At 41.7% G+C, this 15,352-nt stretch overlaps 1 protein-coding gene and 1 pseudogene across 2 annotated transcripts in view; both read right to left on the bottom strand.

The window, feature by feature from the left end:
• Positions 1 to 15,352, bottom strand: part of adamts17 (ADAM metallopeptidase with thrombospondin type 1 motif, 17) — a 591,331-nt gene that overhangs the window by 74,600 nt on the left and 501,379 nt on the right. For both annotated transcript variants that reach the window (XM_041175111.1, XM_041175112.1), the window contains exon 20: positions 1,332 to 1,536. In XM_041175111.1, coding sequence (XP_041031045.1) covers positions 1,332 to 1,536 — 205 coding nt within the window. The remainder of the gene's footprint in view (positions 1 to 1,331; positions 1,537 to 15,352) is intronic.
• LOC121270069 lies at positions 5,846 to 5,944 on the bottom strand (annotated as a pseudogene).

The following is a 15,352-nucleotide window of genomic DNA, read 5'->3' as shown; positions in this document are numbered from 1 at the left end:
CCCTTCTCCAGGATTGTCCGGTCCCGCTGAAAGTCAATGGACCGTTGACTAGGCCGATCCATCCCCTGCAGCGGGTCCTGCCACAGTGGGGCAGAAAAATCCTGGCCAGTGAGTCGCTGTGATGTGGAAAGTAGTGTCTGAACGGGTGGGGGAAGTAGATTCAACAGTAAATTTCAAAAGGGAATTGAATATATATGGGAAAACAATTACAGGGCAATGGGGAAAGAGTGATAGATTTTTTTAGAGAGCTGGCACAGGCATAATGGGTTGAATGAAGTCCTGTTTTGTATGGTTCTAATAATATATTATTTTGCCATTTCTCCATTTCTGCCTCCCCTACTCCACCCTCAGGAAATGGACAGGGTGGGCTGATTAGCAGGCACCAGTCATCTGGCCCTGTCACTGCCAGAGAGGGACAGCTCTCCTACTGGACAATTTTCCTTCACTCAGCTGAATTAGCATCTCATAACAGCTCAAGAATAATAAAAACAACAAATGCTGGAAAACTGAAATGCTCAGAAGGATGTTCAGCATTTGAGAGTGAGAAATAAGTCAACACTTCATCAGAACTGAAGACTAAAATCTAATATCTAACTCAATAAGAGCAGGGCATTTGAATCATTTTTGGAATTCCTTAAAATCTGACATTTCATGGCAACAGTGATGATTTGCATCTCTCGAACTCCTCCGGAGAAGCTCTCTGGACTTTGCTTTCATAGACCAAAACTGAGCCTTGGCCTAAATTCCCCACTGTAGCGATGGGTTGATTCCTTAATCAAGAGCCTCTGGCACGGAGCCATGTTCACAGGGAGAGCTGGTTGAATACTAATGGCCCTCAGGACCTGATACTTGAACCATGCACATAAGCAGACAGAAAATCAGGCTTCTGATTTCCTGACTAGATCTCCCTGCGAATGCTGAGAGTGCCTGATGGATAGGATTGTAACATGGCTAAAATGAATTATTTCTTTAAAATATGGAGAATCAGCCCTATAGAACTGTAAAGACTAAAATTTAGAGGTATTATTCCTATTGTTCAATAACATGGTTAAAATCTGGAAAATGTGGTAACATGACAGAACTAAAATATGTATTTATGCTTTAAATCTACAAAGTAACAAACAGTATTGTAAGAGCTGAATAAATTTCTCTTTTCAAATACAGTCTATGGGGTTCTGGCAATGAGTATAATTCTTTAAATGATTGACAAAGAACTCATTATTGGCAGGCACAATGATGGTGATTGGTTGATAGATATGATTCATCATTAGTGAGCTCAGATTGCTAAATATGTATTTGTCTGTCCAGTTTAGTCATTGAGAAGCACATACCTTTGACCAGTCTGAGGCCTCCCACAGTGTTAGACAATCACGCCCTTCACAGCCCTGTACTGTAGATGGCTTTGGACCAAGACAGTAGAGATTCCTTGTGTTGAAATAAGTGCCATTTTGCAGCTGATAGACGCAGGTTACATTCCGAAACTGAGTGCCTTTTCCACAGGTGCTGGAGCATGGAGTCCAGTCACCTCCCACCCAACTGGGGAAAGAAAAATCACTTTAGTATTTCAATCATCACCAAAAAATATAAATAATTTTTTACAGTAAAAAGTAGAATCAATGAGCATAATTAAAACTGATCAAAGGTATATCTATGAATATTTTCAATATGATCTAAGTGGGTGAAATGATCAGTTTCTGCTCTGAAAGCTTCTTTCAGTTTTGAGATATTGGGAATACAGTTTCAAAATTTGTGGATGACACCAAGTTGAGGGGTATAGTTAAAACTCACAAAGCATGAAACAAAATATGATAAACCTGTAGAATGAGTGTCAATGGCAAATTAATTTTAAAATCAGTAAGTATGAGGTGTAGCCAGGTGGCTTAGTTGGCTACATAATTAGCATGTGGTTCAGAATAATACCAACAGCACAGGTTCGATTCCCATTCTGACGGAGGTAAACTTGGGGCCTACCTCCTTGCTCTGCCTGAGAGTGAAAGTCAATAGCAAACCACCACGACTAAACCAGCCCCGACAACAGCAGCAAATGCAACCGGGTTTGCTTGTTGTGCTTCCTGCATGGCAAGTCCCCCATTGCTACTGGGTTAATACCAGCTTGGGGGGGGGGGGTGATGAGGTCCTTATGTGGACATCAATTGACATTGGGGTGGGAAGGCCGTCCAAGAGCCTTCCTGTCACAGACTTAATCAGGGCAGAGGTGGGAAGGGAGTGGGTCCCCACCCAGCAAGCTCCTGCCTGATTAAGTGCCCCCCCCACCATTTTCCTACCTCTCAAGTTGCCTCAGGGCAGGGCATTAAATTCTGTCCTAAGAGTCTAAATGGTGTACAGGAGGAATGGGATCTAGAGGTGCAGATGAATAAATCACTGAAAATTGTAACACAGGTTAATAAGGCCATAACGAAAGAAACCAAAACACTGGGGTTCATTTCTAGTGAGATGGAATTGAGAAGCAGGGAAGTTATGTAAACCTGTATCAAACCAAATTTTGACCGCACTTAAGAGGACTATGAACAGTTCCAGTCTCCTTATTACAGAAAGGCACTGGAGCAGATGCAAAGAAAGATTTCCAAGCACTATGTCAGAACTTAGAGGTTATAGCTATCTGGAGAGACTGACCAGGCTGGGGTTGGGTGGTTGGCGGAGTTTGGTGGGGGGGGGGGGGGGTGGGGGTTGTGAAAGAGGGTAGCCAAATATAGATCCTTAAGGTTATGAAAAGGTGTGATAGGGTAGTTGAAGAGAAGTCTTTCTACTGGTGTGGAATACATACATGACAGTCACCAGTAAATCCAACAAGGAATTCAGGAGAAACATTTTTATCCAGCGAGTGGTGAGAATGTGGAACTCCCTACCACAAGGAGTATTTGAGGTGAGTAATATAGATATATTTAAGGACAAGCTAGATAAATACATGATGAAGAAAGGAATAGAAGGATATGTTAAAAAGATGAGATGAAGAGGGCTGGGCAGAGGTTCCTATTGAGCATAAACACTGGCAATTTTATGTAATTCTATATAAGACACCTATCTGGTAGAATTTGATGAGAACAGTACAGATAGATCGGTCTGCTGGATTGCCTATCCTGGAATTTTCCATTAAATTAATGTTGAAGTAGATATAAATTCTGCACAAACTGCAATAAAACAGGCATAATTTAGACTGCTTCATTCATCAAGTCATTTCAATCACGTATTTCATTCAGGTTCTCCAGCATCTTACTTGGTAACTCATTCTAAACTGAATGCTCACCATTTCAACAAAAATATTCAGAAAAAATGCAAATAAAATGACTTAGAATTCTGTGCAACCAATATTTATGAGATACTGTAAGATTTTGCGTGTTGGGGTTGTGGGAGAGGAGAGCAGAGTCTGGGATCTCAGTGACTGATGACAGGGCAGGAGATGGAGAAGGAGGATGGAAGGAGATGGAAAAGGTGGAGGTGGAGAAAGAGGAGGTGAGAGAGGTCAACGATGAGGAGGAGGTGGATGAGAAAGTGAGGAGGAGTTGGACTAGGAAGAGGAGGGCAAGGTAGGGGAGGAGGAAAAAGCGTGGGAGTAGAGGTGAAAGAGAACAGTAGGAAGAGGTGCCTCACTGAAGAGAAAAGGGGCCTTCAGAGGTGGGTAGCAGCCCATGATGAGAGTGAGGGGACTGCAATGAGGGGAAGGAGCCCATGATTAGGGAACAGCCCACTTTGTGCCCTCTCCATCCAATAGGTTGCATGGCAGGATTGCTAACATTACCCTGGGGATGGCAGGGTAACAGGTAGAGGGCAGGGAAATGGGCCTCCTCCCTGCCTATACACTGTAATTGAGCAGGAAGGTGGGATTGAGCTACTGTTTGGTCAGGGATGGGGAGATGAAAATTGAGGTCAGAGTAAGGACCTGACAGTCGGCCTCATCGCCTCAGTTTTCTATAATTTTACTTCTGACTTGGAAGAGGATATTGGATAGAAGTAGATCCAGGTATTCCATCAGCTGGTTCTGACCTCCAAGGTGAAACTGTCGATTTTACAATTAAAAAGAAGACTATTCTGCCACAGGCTGGAAAACTGTGCTCTTCAACAGATTCTGGTGTCAGGCCATCAGCACTAGCCCAGCGAAAGCATAATTAAACAAAAGTGCCATTTAATTACTTTAACTTAAGAGTGATATTACTGTAACTGGGTCATTTGAACTCACATCAATCTGCACTTGTTTACTGAGTAATTTTAGGGGACAGAATTGCTTTTACAGAGAACACCAGCATTAGGATCTCTTCAATTTAACAGTCCTTTCTTCAGTTGACGCTTCTTTGAAGATTAAAATGTAAATGAACAAACTATAGAATAAAAACCATATATTCGGCCCGATGCTTTACATTTAGCACCCTCATAAATTTTACTCCTTTTAATCCCCGGAACCCTTTTGTATAAATATACCTGACCCCAAAAAAATAAATCAAAGAAAATTCCAGAACATTTTTATGTTTTTTATTTGTTTATTGGTCGTGAGCGTCATTGGCCTTGCTGGTATTTTTGCCCAGCACTAATTATCCCTGATGACTTAGTGCTGAGTTCAAACAGACCCTAATTTGGCTGGTTGTCAACCCGCAGTGTGGGAGTCATGTATTCATGCAGAAATTTAAACTTTCTTGAAGGACAGATAAGGTCTGTTTAAGTCTCATGAACTGAAATGTTTTAAAATTTCCTGCTCTTTAACCATGAAAATAAAAGGCTGAAGCTGTCAGTGAGAGTTATAAAAAACTGTTGGGTCGTATCAAACAGCATATTCCAGCCGCTATTCTCAACGGGCAAGTTACGGATCATACCCAACCAGCCTGTGCTTGCAAAACTCAAACACAGTGTCCAACATTACATGTGATACTGCGATTAGACAACATTTGCGAAATAATCCTCAGTGTGCTAAGAATTACACTGACAACCAATTTAAGATTGTCAGTTGGGCTCGCAGCATAGTGCGTTTGCATGTGCTGGAAGCTGCTTATATTAATATGCAGGGCCCTGCTCTTTGCAGACAGAAAGGACATGTACACACATTGCACCTGTTTCGGCTAAACAAAATAAGTGGTTCATTCCTCAGGGTAATGCCTTGACCAATCAGAGTCAAGCTAACTGGTTTAAATTTCAAACGATGCTTAGCAGTTAACAGTCAGTCACCATCAACTGGTGCATCCTCTATGCCTCTACCAATCAGAGTCCACTTGCAAACAATCAGCACTCTCTTTTCATACAGTATAAACTGTTGTTCCCTTTACATTTGGTATTCTTGCGAATTGTCCTGATGAATGCATGGCGAAAAGCTTTGAGAAAAAACGTCTCTTTTTTCAGCAGTAATTGGCTTTAAGTTTAGGATTCTTGTTTGTGATTGGAATACTTCACTTTCAAACTTAACATAGAATTCAATGGTATTAGGATCACTGTTTCCCATTGGATCTTTTACTAAGACATTACTAATTAACCCTGCTTCATTACACAATACTAGATCTAAGATAACTCTATCCATAGTCAGTTGCACAATGTATTATTCCAATAAACTGCCACAAAGATATTGTACAAACTTATCCTCTAGACTACTCTTACTAATTTTATTGTCCCAATCGATATGAGGATTAAAGTCCCCCACAATTATTGTATTTCCTTTGTTACAAGCTCCAATAATTTCTTATTTAATGCTCTGACCAATGGTATAACTACTGTTAGGTGTTAATAGAATCCAAGCCGGTTAGTGAAGTCAAAACAAAGACACAGAGCTTTTCTTTATTGACTTTGTTCAGTCTCATAGCTTTCCTCTCACACTCAGTGTCCCAACTGTTCCCTATTTATTTATTTATTTTATACGGAAAGCTTCACGAATTTGCGTGTCATTCTTGCGCAGTTGCCATGCTAATCTTCTCTGTATCATGTATCTTAACAATATAATTAACATTAAGGAGCCTATCTCGTCCAAGGCCAAGAGTGTTGTGAATTCCTTTGTTGTCGACATTGTTGAGCGCATCAGCTCTGAGGCTTTGCACTTCATTCACTACAACAAGCGCCACACCATCCTAGCCAGAGAGATCCAGAGCACCGTCCGCCTCATGCTGCCAAGGGAACTGGCCAAACACGCTGTCTCTGAAGGCACCAAAGCAGTCACCAAATACACCAACTCTGTTTAGGTTGATCATTCTAAAGATTATAAGCTACTCCCATTAGTGTTTTCTGACTCCTGGTATTTTTATTTTCCACCCGTACTGAATCTACTTCATGAACATCCAAGGCCAAATCCTTTCTCATTAATGTCCTTGTGTCATCTTTTACTATTAGGGCTACCTTCCTCCTTTTGCGTCCTGTCTATCTTTCTGAGATATTATGTACCCTGGAATATTTATTTCCCAACCTTGATCACCTTGTAGCCATGTAACCATGATGTCCTATGTGACTGTGACAAAGGTAAATTTCGGTTCCTCTACTCTGAAATGGCTGATCAGGTAATTCTAATCTAATACCTCTCTACTGTCATCCAGCTGGGTGGGACTGCTCTCTCTCTTGGTTCTGTTCTTATCCTTCTAATCATGTCCTGAGTATCACTTGCAATGGTTTCTCTTTCTACCCCCACACCGCTACCTCTAGTGTGCTCCAAGGATCTATCCCTGGCCCCTCCTATTTCTCATCTATATGCTGTCCCTCAGTGACATCATCCAAAAGCACAGGGTTAGTTTCCACATGTACGCTGACAACACACAGCTCTACCTCACCACCACCATTCTCAATCCTTCCATTGTCTGTAAATTATCAGACTGCTTATCCAACATCCAATACTGAAGCAGCCTGTGCCCATATGCAGCAAGACCTGAACAACATTCAGGATTGGGCTGACAAGTGGCAAGGAACATTCACGCCACACAAGTACCAGGTAATGATCATCTCCAATAAAAGAGAATCCAACCATTGCCCCTTGACGTTCAATAACATTCCCATTGCTGGGTCCCCCACTATCAACACTATTACAATTGACCAGAAACTGATCTGTACTATCCATATAAATACTGTGGCTACAAGGGCAGGTCAGAGGCTGTGAATTTTGTGGAGAGCAACTCACTTCCTGACTTCTCAAAGCCTATGCACCATCTACAAGGCACAAGTCAGGAATGTGACTGAATACTCCCCACTTGCTTGGATGAGTGCAGCTCCAACACTCAAAGTTCAACACCATCCAGGACAAAGCAGCTCACTTGATTGGCAATCCATCCACTACCTTCAACATCTATTCCCTGCATTACTGATGTAGAGTGGCAGCAGTGCATACTATGCAGCTCACCAAGGCTCCTTCAACAGCACCTTCCAAACCTGTGATCTTGACCATGTAGAAGGACAATGGCAGCAGATGCATGGTAACACCACCACCTGGAAGTTCCCCTCTATGCCACTCACAATCCTGACTTGGAAATATACCACCGTTCCTTCATTGTTGCTGGGTCAAAATCCTGGAATTTTCTCCCCAACAGCACTGTGGGTGTGCCTACACCACATGGACTGAAACGGTTCAAGAGGGTGGCTCACCACCAGCTTCTCAAGGGCAATTAAGGATCGGCAATAAATACTGGCCTAGCCAGCAACACCTACATCCCATGAAGGAATATAAAAAAAGGATGAGCAGAAATTTTCTCCAATTAAATATCGGGAAGACCGAAGCCATTGGGCAGAATTTAACTGAGTGTGCCGGAGCGAGTGTGAAGGCAGGAAAATTGCACAGGACTACCTTAATCAGATGCCCGGCGTTGGGCAAACTGACCATAATTAAATTGGGGGCAGGAAGAGCCTGATGCAGGAAACTGCCCTCTTGTGAAGGGATGTCAATTAGACTCATTAATGAGCCACTTGGCATTAATTATCCCCGAGCTCACTGGAATTCAGTGGTAGCTCAGGGATTTAATAGGACTTGCATGCTTTTTCTGTGTCCCCCGAAGGCTGCCCAGCGAACCCTGGCGGGGTTACCTCCAGCCTCAGGGAGGAGGCCTCATTCACAGGCACTCAATGTCTGATTGAGGGCCCCAGCATCAGGAAGTAGGAGGATGATGAAAGCCACCCTGTCTAGCTATTGCTTCTGATGTCCCTGTCTCTAATCTCCAGCGTATCTCCCCTCCTGACCCCCATCCCGTCCCACACACCTGTGTCTGGTGATCCAACGGCGATCCTTGGGCTGGGCCTTGGAGCATTACCGCCCGATGCCACCACTTCTGGTGGCATTGCTGAGCTGCCAACCTCTGATTTCAAATCCCTCCGTGGCCTTGCCCTTCCCCATCACTGTAATTCTCTTCCAACTCAACAACCTTTTGAGATATCTGCGCTTCTCCAATTCTGGACTTCTGCACATCCCGATTTTAATTGATAACTGGTGACCACGCCTTCAGTTATCTGGACCCCAAGCTATTCCTTCCTTTAAAAAGCTCCTTAAAATTTGTTTTATCTCCTTATGTGGTTTGCTGTCAATTTTTGTTTGATAATGTTCCTGTGAACCACATGGAGATGTTTTACAATGCTGAAGGAGCTAGGTAAATGGTGGTGGAATTTTTTCTTGAAATGTCACGTACAGGCCAGACATGGTAAGCATGGCAGGTTTCTGTCTCTGATGGGCACTGGAGAACTAGTTGGGTTCTTACGCCAATGCAACCGTTCCATGGTGCCGTTTCACTGATAACAGCTTTTTATTTCCAGACATTTTAAAAACTGAATTCAAAACTTCAAAATGCCATGGTGGGAACATAAATTCATTTTTTCTGGATTACTTGTTACCATAATTAGGCCCAAAGTCCAAAAGAAATATGGAATTAGAATTGAGTGGTATGTACAGAAATGCACAAAGCATTCATCAGTGCTTATTTATTAAAATAACTGAATTTATATGAACTGACAGGGCAGTATTTAACGGAGCTGACGGGGGTTTTGCCCATCTGCTGGAGAGCTGGCGAGAGCCCTGTGTTACCTCTTTTGGGGAAGGCCCCTCCCATATTAAGAGTTACTCAGGTACTTACCAGGACAGTGCAGGCTTTCCCCAGGATCAAGGACCCTGGGGGTCAGAGGTCCCACCCACTGAGATCTGCTGGCCAGTCAGAGGCTGGCAACCCTACTGCCCTCAGCAGCACTAATGAGGAGGTGGTAGCTGCTGCTGCTACTTAATGATCGCAGAGCAACCCAGGCTCAAGTGAGTGATGGCAAGAGTGGGGGTCGTGGGGTAGAGGTTGTGAGGAAGGGAGTGGGGAGAGGGATAGCAGCAAGGGCAAGGGGTGGCTCTCATCAGCTCCCCCCCCCACCCTCCCCAGTGACCCCCCCACCCGATGCTGGGTTGATCGATCAGGCACTGAGTGCCTTTGAACAAGAAACCCTCTCGGGAGCCCACTAGCAACCCCACAAGGGCTTTGCTTGTAATGCTCCCCACATGGTGAGCCTCCACCCACTGCTGGGTTAATATCAGTGGCGTCATGCTGAAGCCCTTAAGTGGGTATTAATTGCCGACTTAAGGACCCCAATTGACAGAGGGGTGGGCAGGCCACCCACAAGCCTTCTCGTCACGGAATTAATCGGGGTATAGGCAGGAACGTGGTGGGGTACCCATCCGCCACCCTCCCACCTGATTAAACGTCCCCCGCTACCAAGCACTATGGGGGGAGGGCATTAAATTCCATACGTAATCTTAATCATTAATCCACGCCTACTGAATTACAGGTCCAGTAAAATAATCCTTTGCTTTTCAATAAGAAGTTTCAAAGTGGAATTAGATAAAGATTTAAAAAGGAAGAGATTCCAGGGCTGTAACAAAAGAATAGGGGACTAATTGTAAGACTTTTAGAGAGCCAGAATAAGCATAGTGGGCAGAATGGCCTCCTTGTGTGTGGTATGTTTCTATGAAAGTAATAGTTGAGACAATCAAACATTATGGCTTCCACTTTGCTTATCTGAAGTGCGATGGGTGGGTGCCAGGTAAATTAACTGTTTGTTACACCCATTACTAATAGGGTATTCTTGAAAACTGCCTGTGTTTGTAAATGTGATTCTGGTTAAAAGTAACAATCCTTGTGTCTAGCAAGATTTGTCATGACAAACTCCACAATATTATTTTAGGCAGGCTGCTTTCAAAATTATTCTGATCTCTCTTTTTTCTAGAGATATATTAAGAAATTAGCTTGTGTAAATCACTCAGAAAAGGTACAACATCAATCAATAAGCATCAAATATTTTATTTTCTTTGACCTAGGCTGCATGTGATCTAATATTTTTCAAGCTGCACAGCTCCTTTTTGATCACACAGTCCAATGTCAGCCAACTTGTGAAAACAACATAAATGTCAATTGTAAATGAAATCTTAATCACTTACATGTGTGGCTGCAGCAATGATTTGTTCCCCCATCCAAGAGCCATGATAATTAATTGGCAGCAGAATCAAGGTTCAGCATCATTAATATGGTGAGATAGTGATGCTTTACAAGTCTCAGAAGTATCCAGGGACTCTACTCCCTCAAAAATGAAATAGGAAGGGGCTGGAGCACAAACCTGTGTAATCCTTTTGTAGATGTGTAATGTTTAAAGGCAGTAACAATAGCTGGAGCTACTGCCTGTGAAACTCCAGTCTAAATTAGTGCAGAAAGTTCAGTATTGGACTTGTGCAGGAGCAGTACCTGGTGGTGCACATGCAATGAACAGTGATTGCTACACAAGGGCTAAGGCAAGATTGTTCTATCTACCACTAGGTGGAAAATCTAGCCAATGTTACTCCATTGCGTGAAGCTAAATTGGAAAGTAGGGAAGTTATGCTAAAGCTGCATCAAACCTTATGCTAAACTTGTTTCAAAGAAAGAGGACAAGAAAAGGCAGCAAGGTCGCAATAAGGGAAATGATAGTCAGAATATGTCAGAAAGGAACAGAATGTACAAACTTAAGAGGGCACCAGCAGATAAAGTTAGAGGTTGTGGAAATAATAAAAAGACAGAATTGATGGCAAAAGTGGAAGTTTGGCTGAAGGGTGACCAAGGCTGGAAACTGAATATTCAGGGGTATTCAACATTCAGGAATGATAGGAGAAAGGAGTTAGCGTAGTGCTGTTAATAAAGGATGCGATCAGTACATCAGTGAGAGAGGATTTTAGATTGGAAGATCAAGATGTAGAATCAGTTTGGGTGGAGCTAAGAAACAGCAAGGGGCAGCAAACATTGGTGAGAGTTGTTTATAGGCTGCCAAACAGGAGTGGTAATGTAGGCTATGGTATAGATCATGAAATTAGAGGTGCATGTAATAAGGGTAATCTCTCATTACATAATATTAAATCTAAAATAATCCGATCCCTAGTTAGTTCTTCAAAATACTGCCATTTCATAGAAACCCATTTTGTACACACTCCAGGAATTCTTCCTCTACAGCACTAGTGCTAATTAGGTTTACACAATATATATGTAAATTGAAGTTGCCCATTGTTACTATATTTTCCATGTTACATGCTGCTCTAATTTCCTGATTTATACTGTGCCCAACATTACCACTACAGTTTGACTGCCTATAAATAACTCCCACAAATGTTTGCTGCCCCTTGCTGTTTCTTAGCTCCACCCAAACTGATTCTACATCTTGATCCTTCGATCCAAGATCCTGTCTCACTAATGTACTGATCTCGTCCCTTATTAACAGCGCTACCCCACCTTCTTCTCCTTTTTGCCTATCCTTCCTAAATGATGATTACCCTTGAACATTCAGTTCCCAGTCTTGGTCACCCTGTAACCACGTCTTCATAATGGCAATTAAATCATACCCATTTATCTCTATTTGTGCCTTCAAATCATATACCTTATTATGCATGCTGTGTACATTCAAACAGTGTGCCCTTAATTTTGCCTTTTTAACATTGCTCTGCATTCTGAACATATTTGATGCTTGCCTTCGCTTTGTCGGTCTTCTAATTTTGCTTGCTATCCTTCTATTTCCTGATACCAGTTTTGCTTCCCTCTAATCTGAGCTTCCTCTCAGGTTCCCATCCCCTTGCCAATCTAATTAAAATTCTCCCCAACAGCACTAGCGAATCTCTCTATGAGGATGTTAGTCCCAGTCCCGCTAAGGAACAGGATTAGGCCATTCAGCTCGGCGAGCCTGCTCTGCCATTCAATATGATCATGACTGATTGAACACTTCAATGCCTTTTACCCACACTATCCCCATAGCCCTTTATGTTATTGTTAACCAGAAATCTATCAATTTCTACTTTAAACACACTCAATGACTGAGCTTCCACGGCCCTCTGGGGTAGAGAATTCCAAAGATTCACAACCCTCTGAGTAAAGAAATTTCTCCTCATCCCAGTGGCTTCCCCCTTATTTTGAAATTGTGTCCCCAGGTTCTAGTCTCCCCAACCAGGCAAAATGTCTCACCTGCATCTACCACGTCTATTCCTTTAAGTATTTTGTAGGTTTCAATGAGATCACCTCTCATTCTTTGAAACTCTAGAGAATACAGGCCCAGTTTCCCCAATTTCTCTTCATAAGACAGTCCTGCCATCCCCAGAACAAGTCTGGTGAACCTTCATTACACTCCTTCTACAGCAATAAAATCCTTTCTGAGGTAAGGGGACCAAAGCTGCACACAGTAGTCCAGGTGCAATCTAACAAGCTTCTGAAGCAAGACTTCACTACTCCTGTACTCAAATCCTCTTGCAATAAAGGCTAACATTCTATCAGCCTTCCTAATAGCTTGCTGCACCTGCATGTTAGCTTTCAGTGACTTATGGACAAGGACACCCAGGTCCCTTTGTACATCCACACTTCTAATCTCTTACCATTTATGAAATACTCTACACATCTGTTCCTTTTACCAAAGTGGGTAACCTCATATTTTTTCACATAATATTCTATTTGCCATGTTCTTGCCCACTCACTAAGTCTGTCCAAATTCTTCTGTAGCCGCTTTACATCTTCCTCACAACACACATTCCCATCTAGCTTTGTATCATCTGCGAACTTGGAAATATTACATTTGGTCCCCACATCCAAATCACTGATATATATTATGAACAGCTGGGGCCCAAGTACTGATCCTTGTAGTAACCCATAGCCTGTCAACGCAAAAATGACCCGTTTATTCCTACTCTCTGTTTTCTGCCTGTTAGCCAATCCATAATCCATGTCAGTAAATTGCCTCCTATTCTATCTTTTTATTTTACTAATCAGCCTCCTGTGGGGGACTTTATCAAAAACCTTCTGAAAATCCAAGTATACTACGTCCATCGGCTCTCATTTATCAACTTTGTTAGAAACATCCTCAAAAATCTCCAACAAGTACATCAAACATGATTTCCCATTCGCAAATCCATGCTGACTATGCCCAAGTATCCATTTCCCACATCCTTTATAATAGATTCTAGCATTTTCCCCTCTACTGATATAAGGCTAGCAGGTCTGTCATTCCCTGTTTTCTCTCTCCCTCCCTTCTTTAATGGTGGGGTGACTTTTGCTACCTTCCAATCTTCGGGAACCATTCCAGAATCTATAGAATTTTAGAAAATGATTACCAATGCATCCACTATCTCTGGAGTACAGAATATCAGGTCCCGAGGGCTCATCAACTTTCAATCCCATTTATTTCTCCAGTACAACTTTCTTACTTATCCTAATTTCTTTCAACTCCTCTTTTGCCCTAGTCCATTGCATCTCTAAATCTGGGAGATTTCCTGTATCTTCCTCAGTGAAAACAGACACAAAGTAATCACTTCGCTTCTCTGACATTTCTCTATTCCCCATTATGAATTCTCCTGACTCTGTCTGTAAAGGACCCACATTTATCTTAGCCAAACGCTTCCTTTTTACATACCTATAGAAGCTTTTACAGTCCATTTTCATATTTTTTATTAGGTTGCATTCATATTCTATTCTCCCTTTCTTTACCAGTTTCTTGGTCTTCCTTTGCTGTATTCTAAAACATTCCAATCCTCAGGTTTACTACTACTTCTGGCAACCTTATAAGCCTTTCCTTTTAATCTTATACAATCCTTAACTTCCTCTGACAGCCACGGTTGACTGACTCTTTTTGGGCTTTTGCACCTTGAAGGAATGTATAAGTGCTGTAAGTGATGTAATAATTCTTTGACGACTATCCATTGCCTATGTACACTCATACCTTTTAATATATTTTCCCAATCCACCTCAGCCAATTTGTCCCTCATGCCTTCATAATTTCCTTTATTCAACTTTAACACCCTTGCTTCAGAGCGAACTATTCACTTTCAAATATAAAATAAAATTCTACCATATTGTAGTCACTCATCCCTAAAGCTTTTTTTACAAGATTATTAATTAGCCCTTTTTCATTACATAATACTTGATCTAAAGTAGCCCGTCCTCTAGTTGGCTCCTCAACATTCTGCTCTAGAAAACCATCCCTAACACACTCCAGAAACTTGTCTCCCACAGTATTAGAGCTCAATTGGTTTACCCAGTCTTTATGCAGATTGAAGTCACCTGTTATTACTGTATTACCCATGCTACATGCTTCTCTCATCATCTGATTATTACCATGCCTCACATTACCACTACTGTTTGGTGACCGATAAACAACTCCAACCAATGTCTGCTTGTCATGAAGCTATTAATGTTTTTGATATTTTGGAAAATATTTTTTCTAAAATAGAGGTTTAGTCTACGGGTATGTCTTAATGGGAATAAAGCCAGCTAGTCTGGATGCTTTGATATGTACTAGTTTTGATATATAAGAGAGATAACATGCATTTGCATTTTTTGAATACAGTATTCAAGAAGTGGGGTGAAAATTGACGCCTTTCTAGCAGCTACCAAGCAATATGTTTATATTACTTGTGTTTATATTACTAATAAAATTGGTATTATGAAAAGGGGTTTCATTGTTAAAAGAGGTTGTTGATACAATGAGAATTAACATTCAATGGGGCTGGTAGGTATAACTTTAGTGGTTTTCAGGTGTGCAGGCAGAAGCAATGTAAGATCAAACAAGCCTCCAACTGACTCCACAGTGAAAGGAACCTCATTTTGAATTTGTAAGGTGAAAATGCTTTGCTTGGTGTTTTGGTTAAATCTATGGGTTGTTGTTGGCTTAAAGGAGATTAGGTCGGGAATTTGTTAAAAGTTATGATAGTAGTAATTTGTAGCCATGTGCATATATATTAACCTGTGTAAATAATAAAATGTTTAATTTAGTTTAATGTAAAATCTCGAGAACTAGTGGTCTGATTCTTGAATTTAGAGTCGCATCTCAAACACAACATTTAAAATTATAGGTTATGACAGTTGTTTAAAGTTTCCCTCTGGGATTTTTAAATAACTCGGCTTTACCAACTGCATTGGTCATAACG

This window comes from Carcharodon carcharias, chromosome 26 (genome assembly GCF_017639515.1).
Source record: "Carcharodon carcharias isolate sCarCar2 chromosome 26, sCarCar2.pri, whole genome shotgun sequence".
Lineage (NCBI taxonomy): Eukaryota > Metazoa > Chordata > Chondrichthyes > Lamniformes > Lamnidae > Carcharodon > Carcharodon carcharias.
The sequence above is the reverse complement of the archived record's forward strand: the minus strand, read 5'-3'. Positions and strand labels throughout refer to the sequence as shown.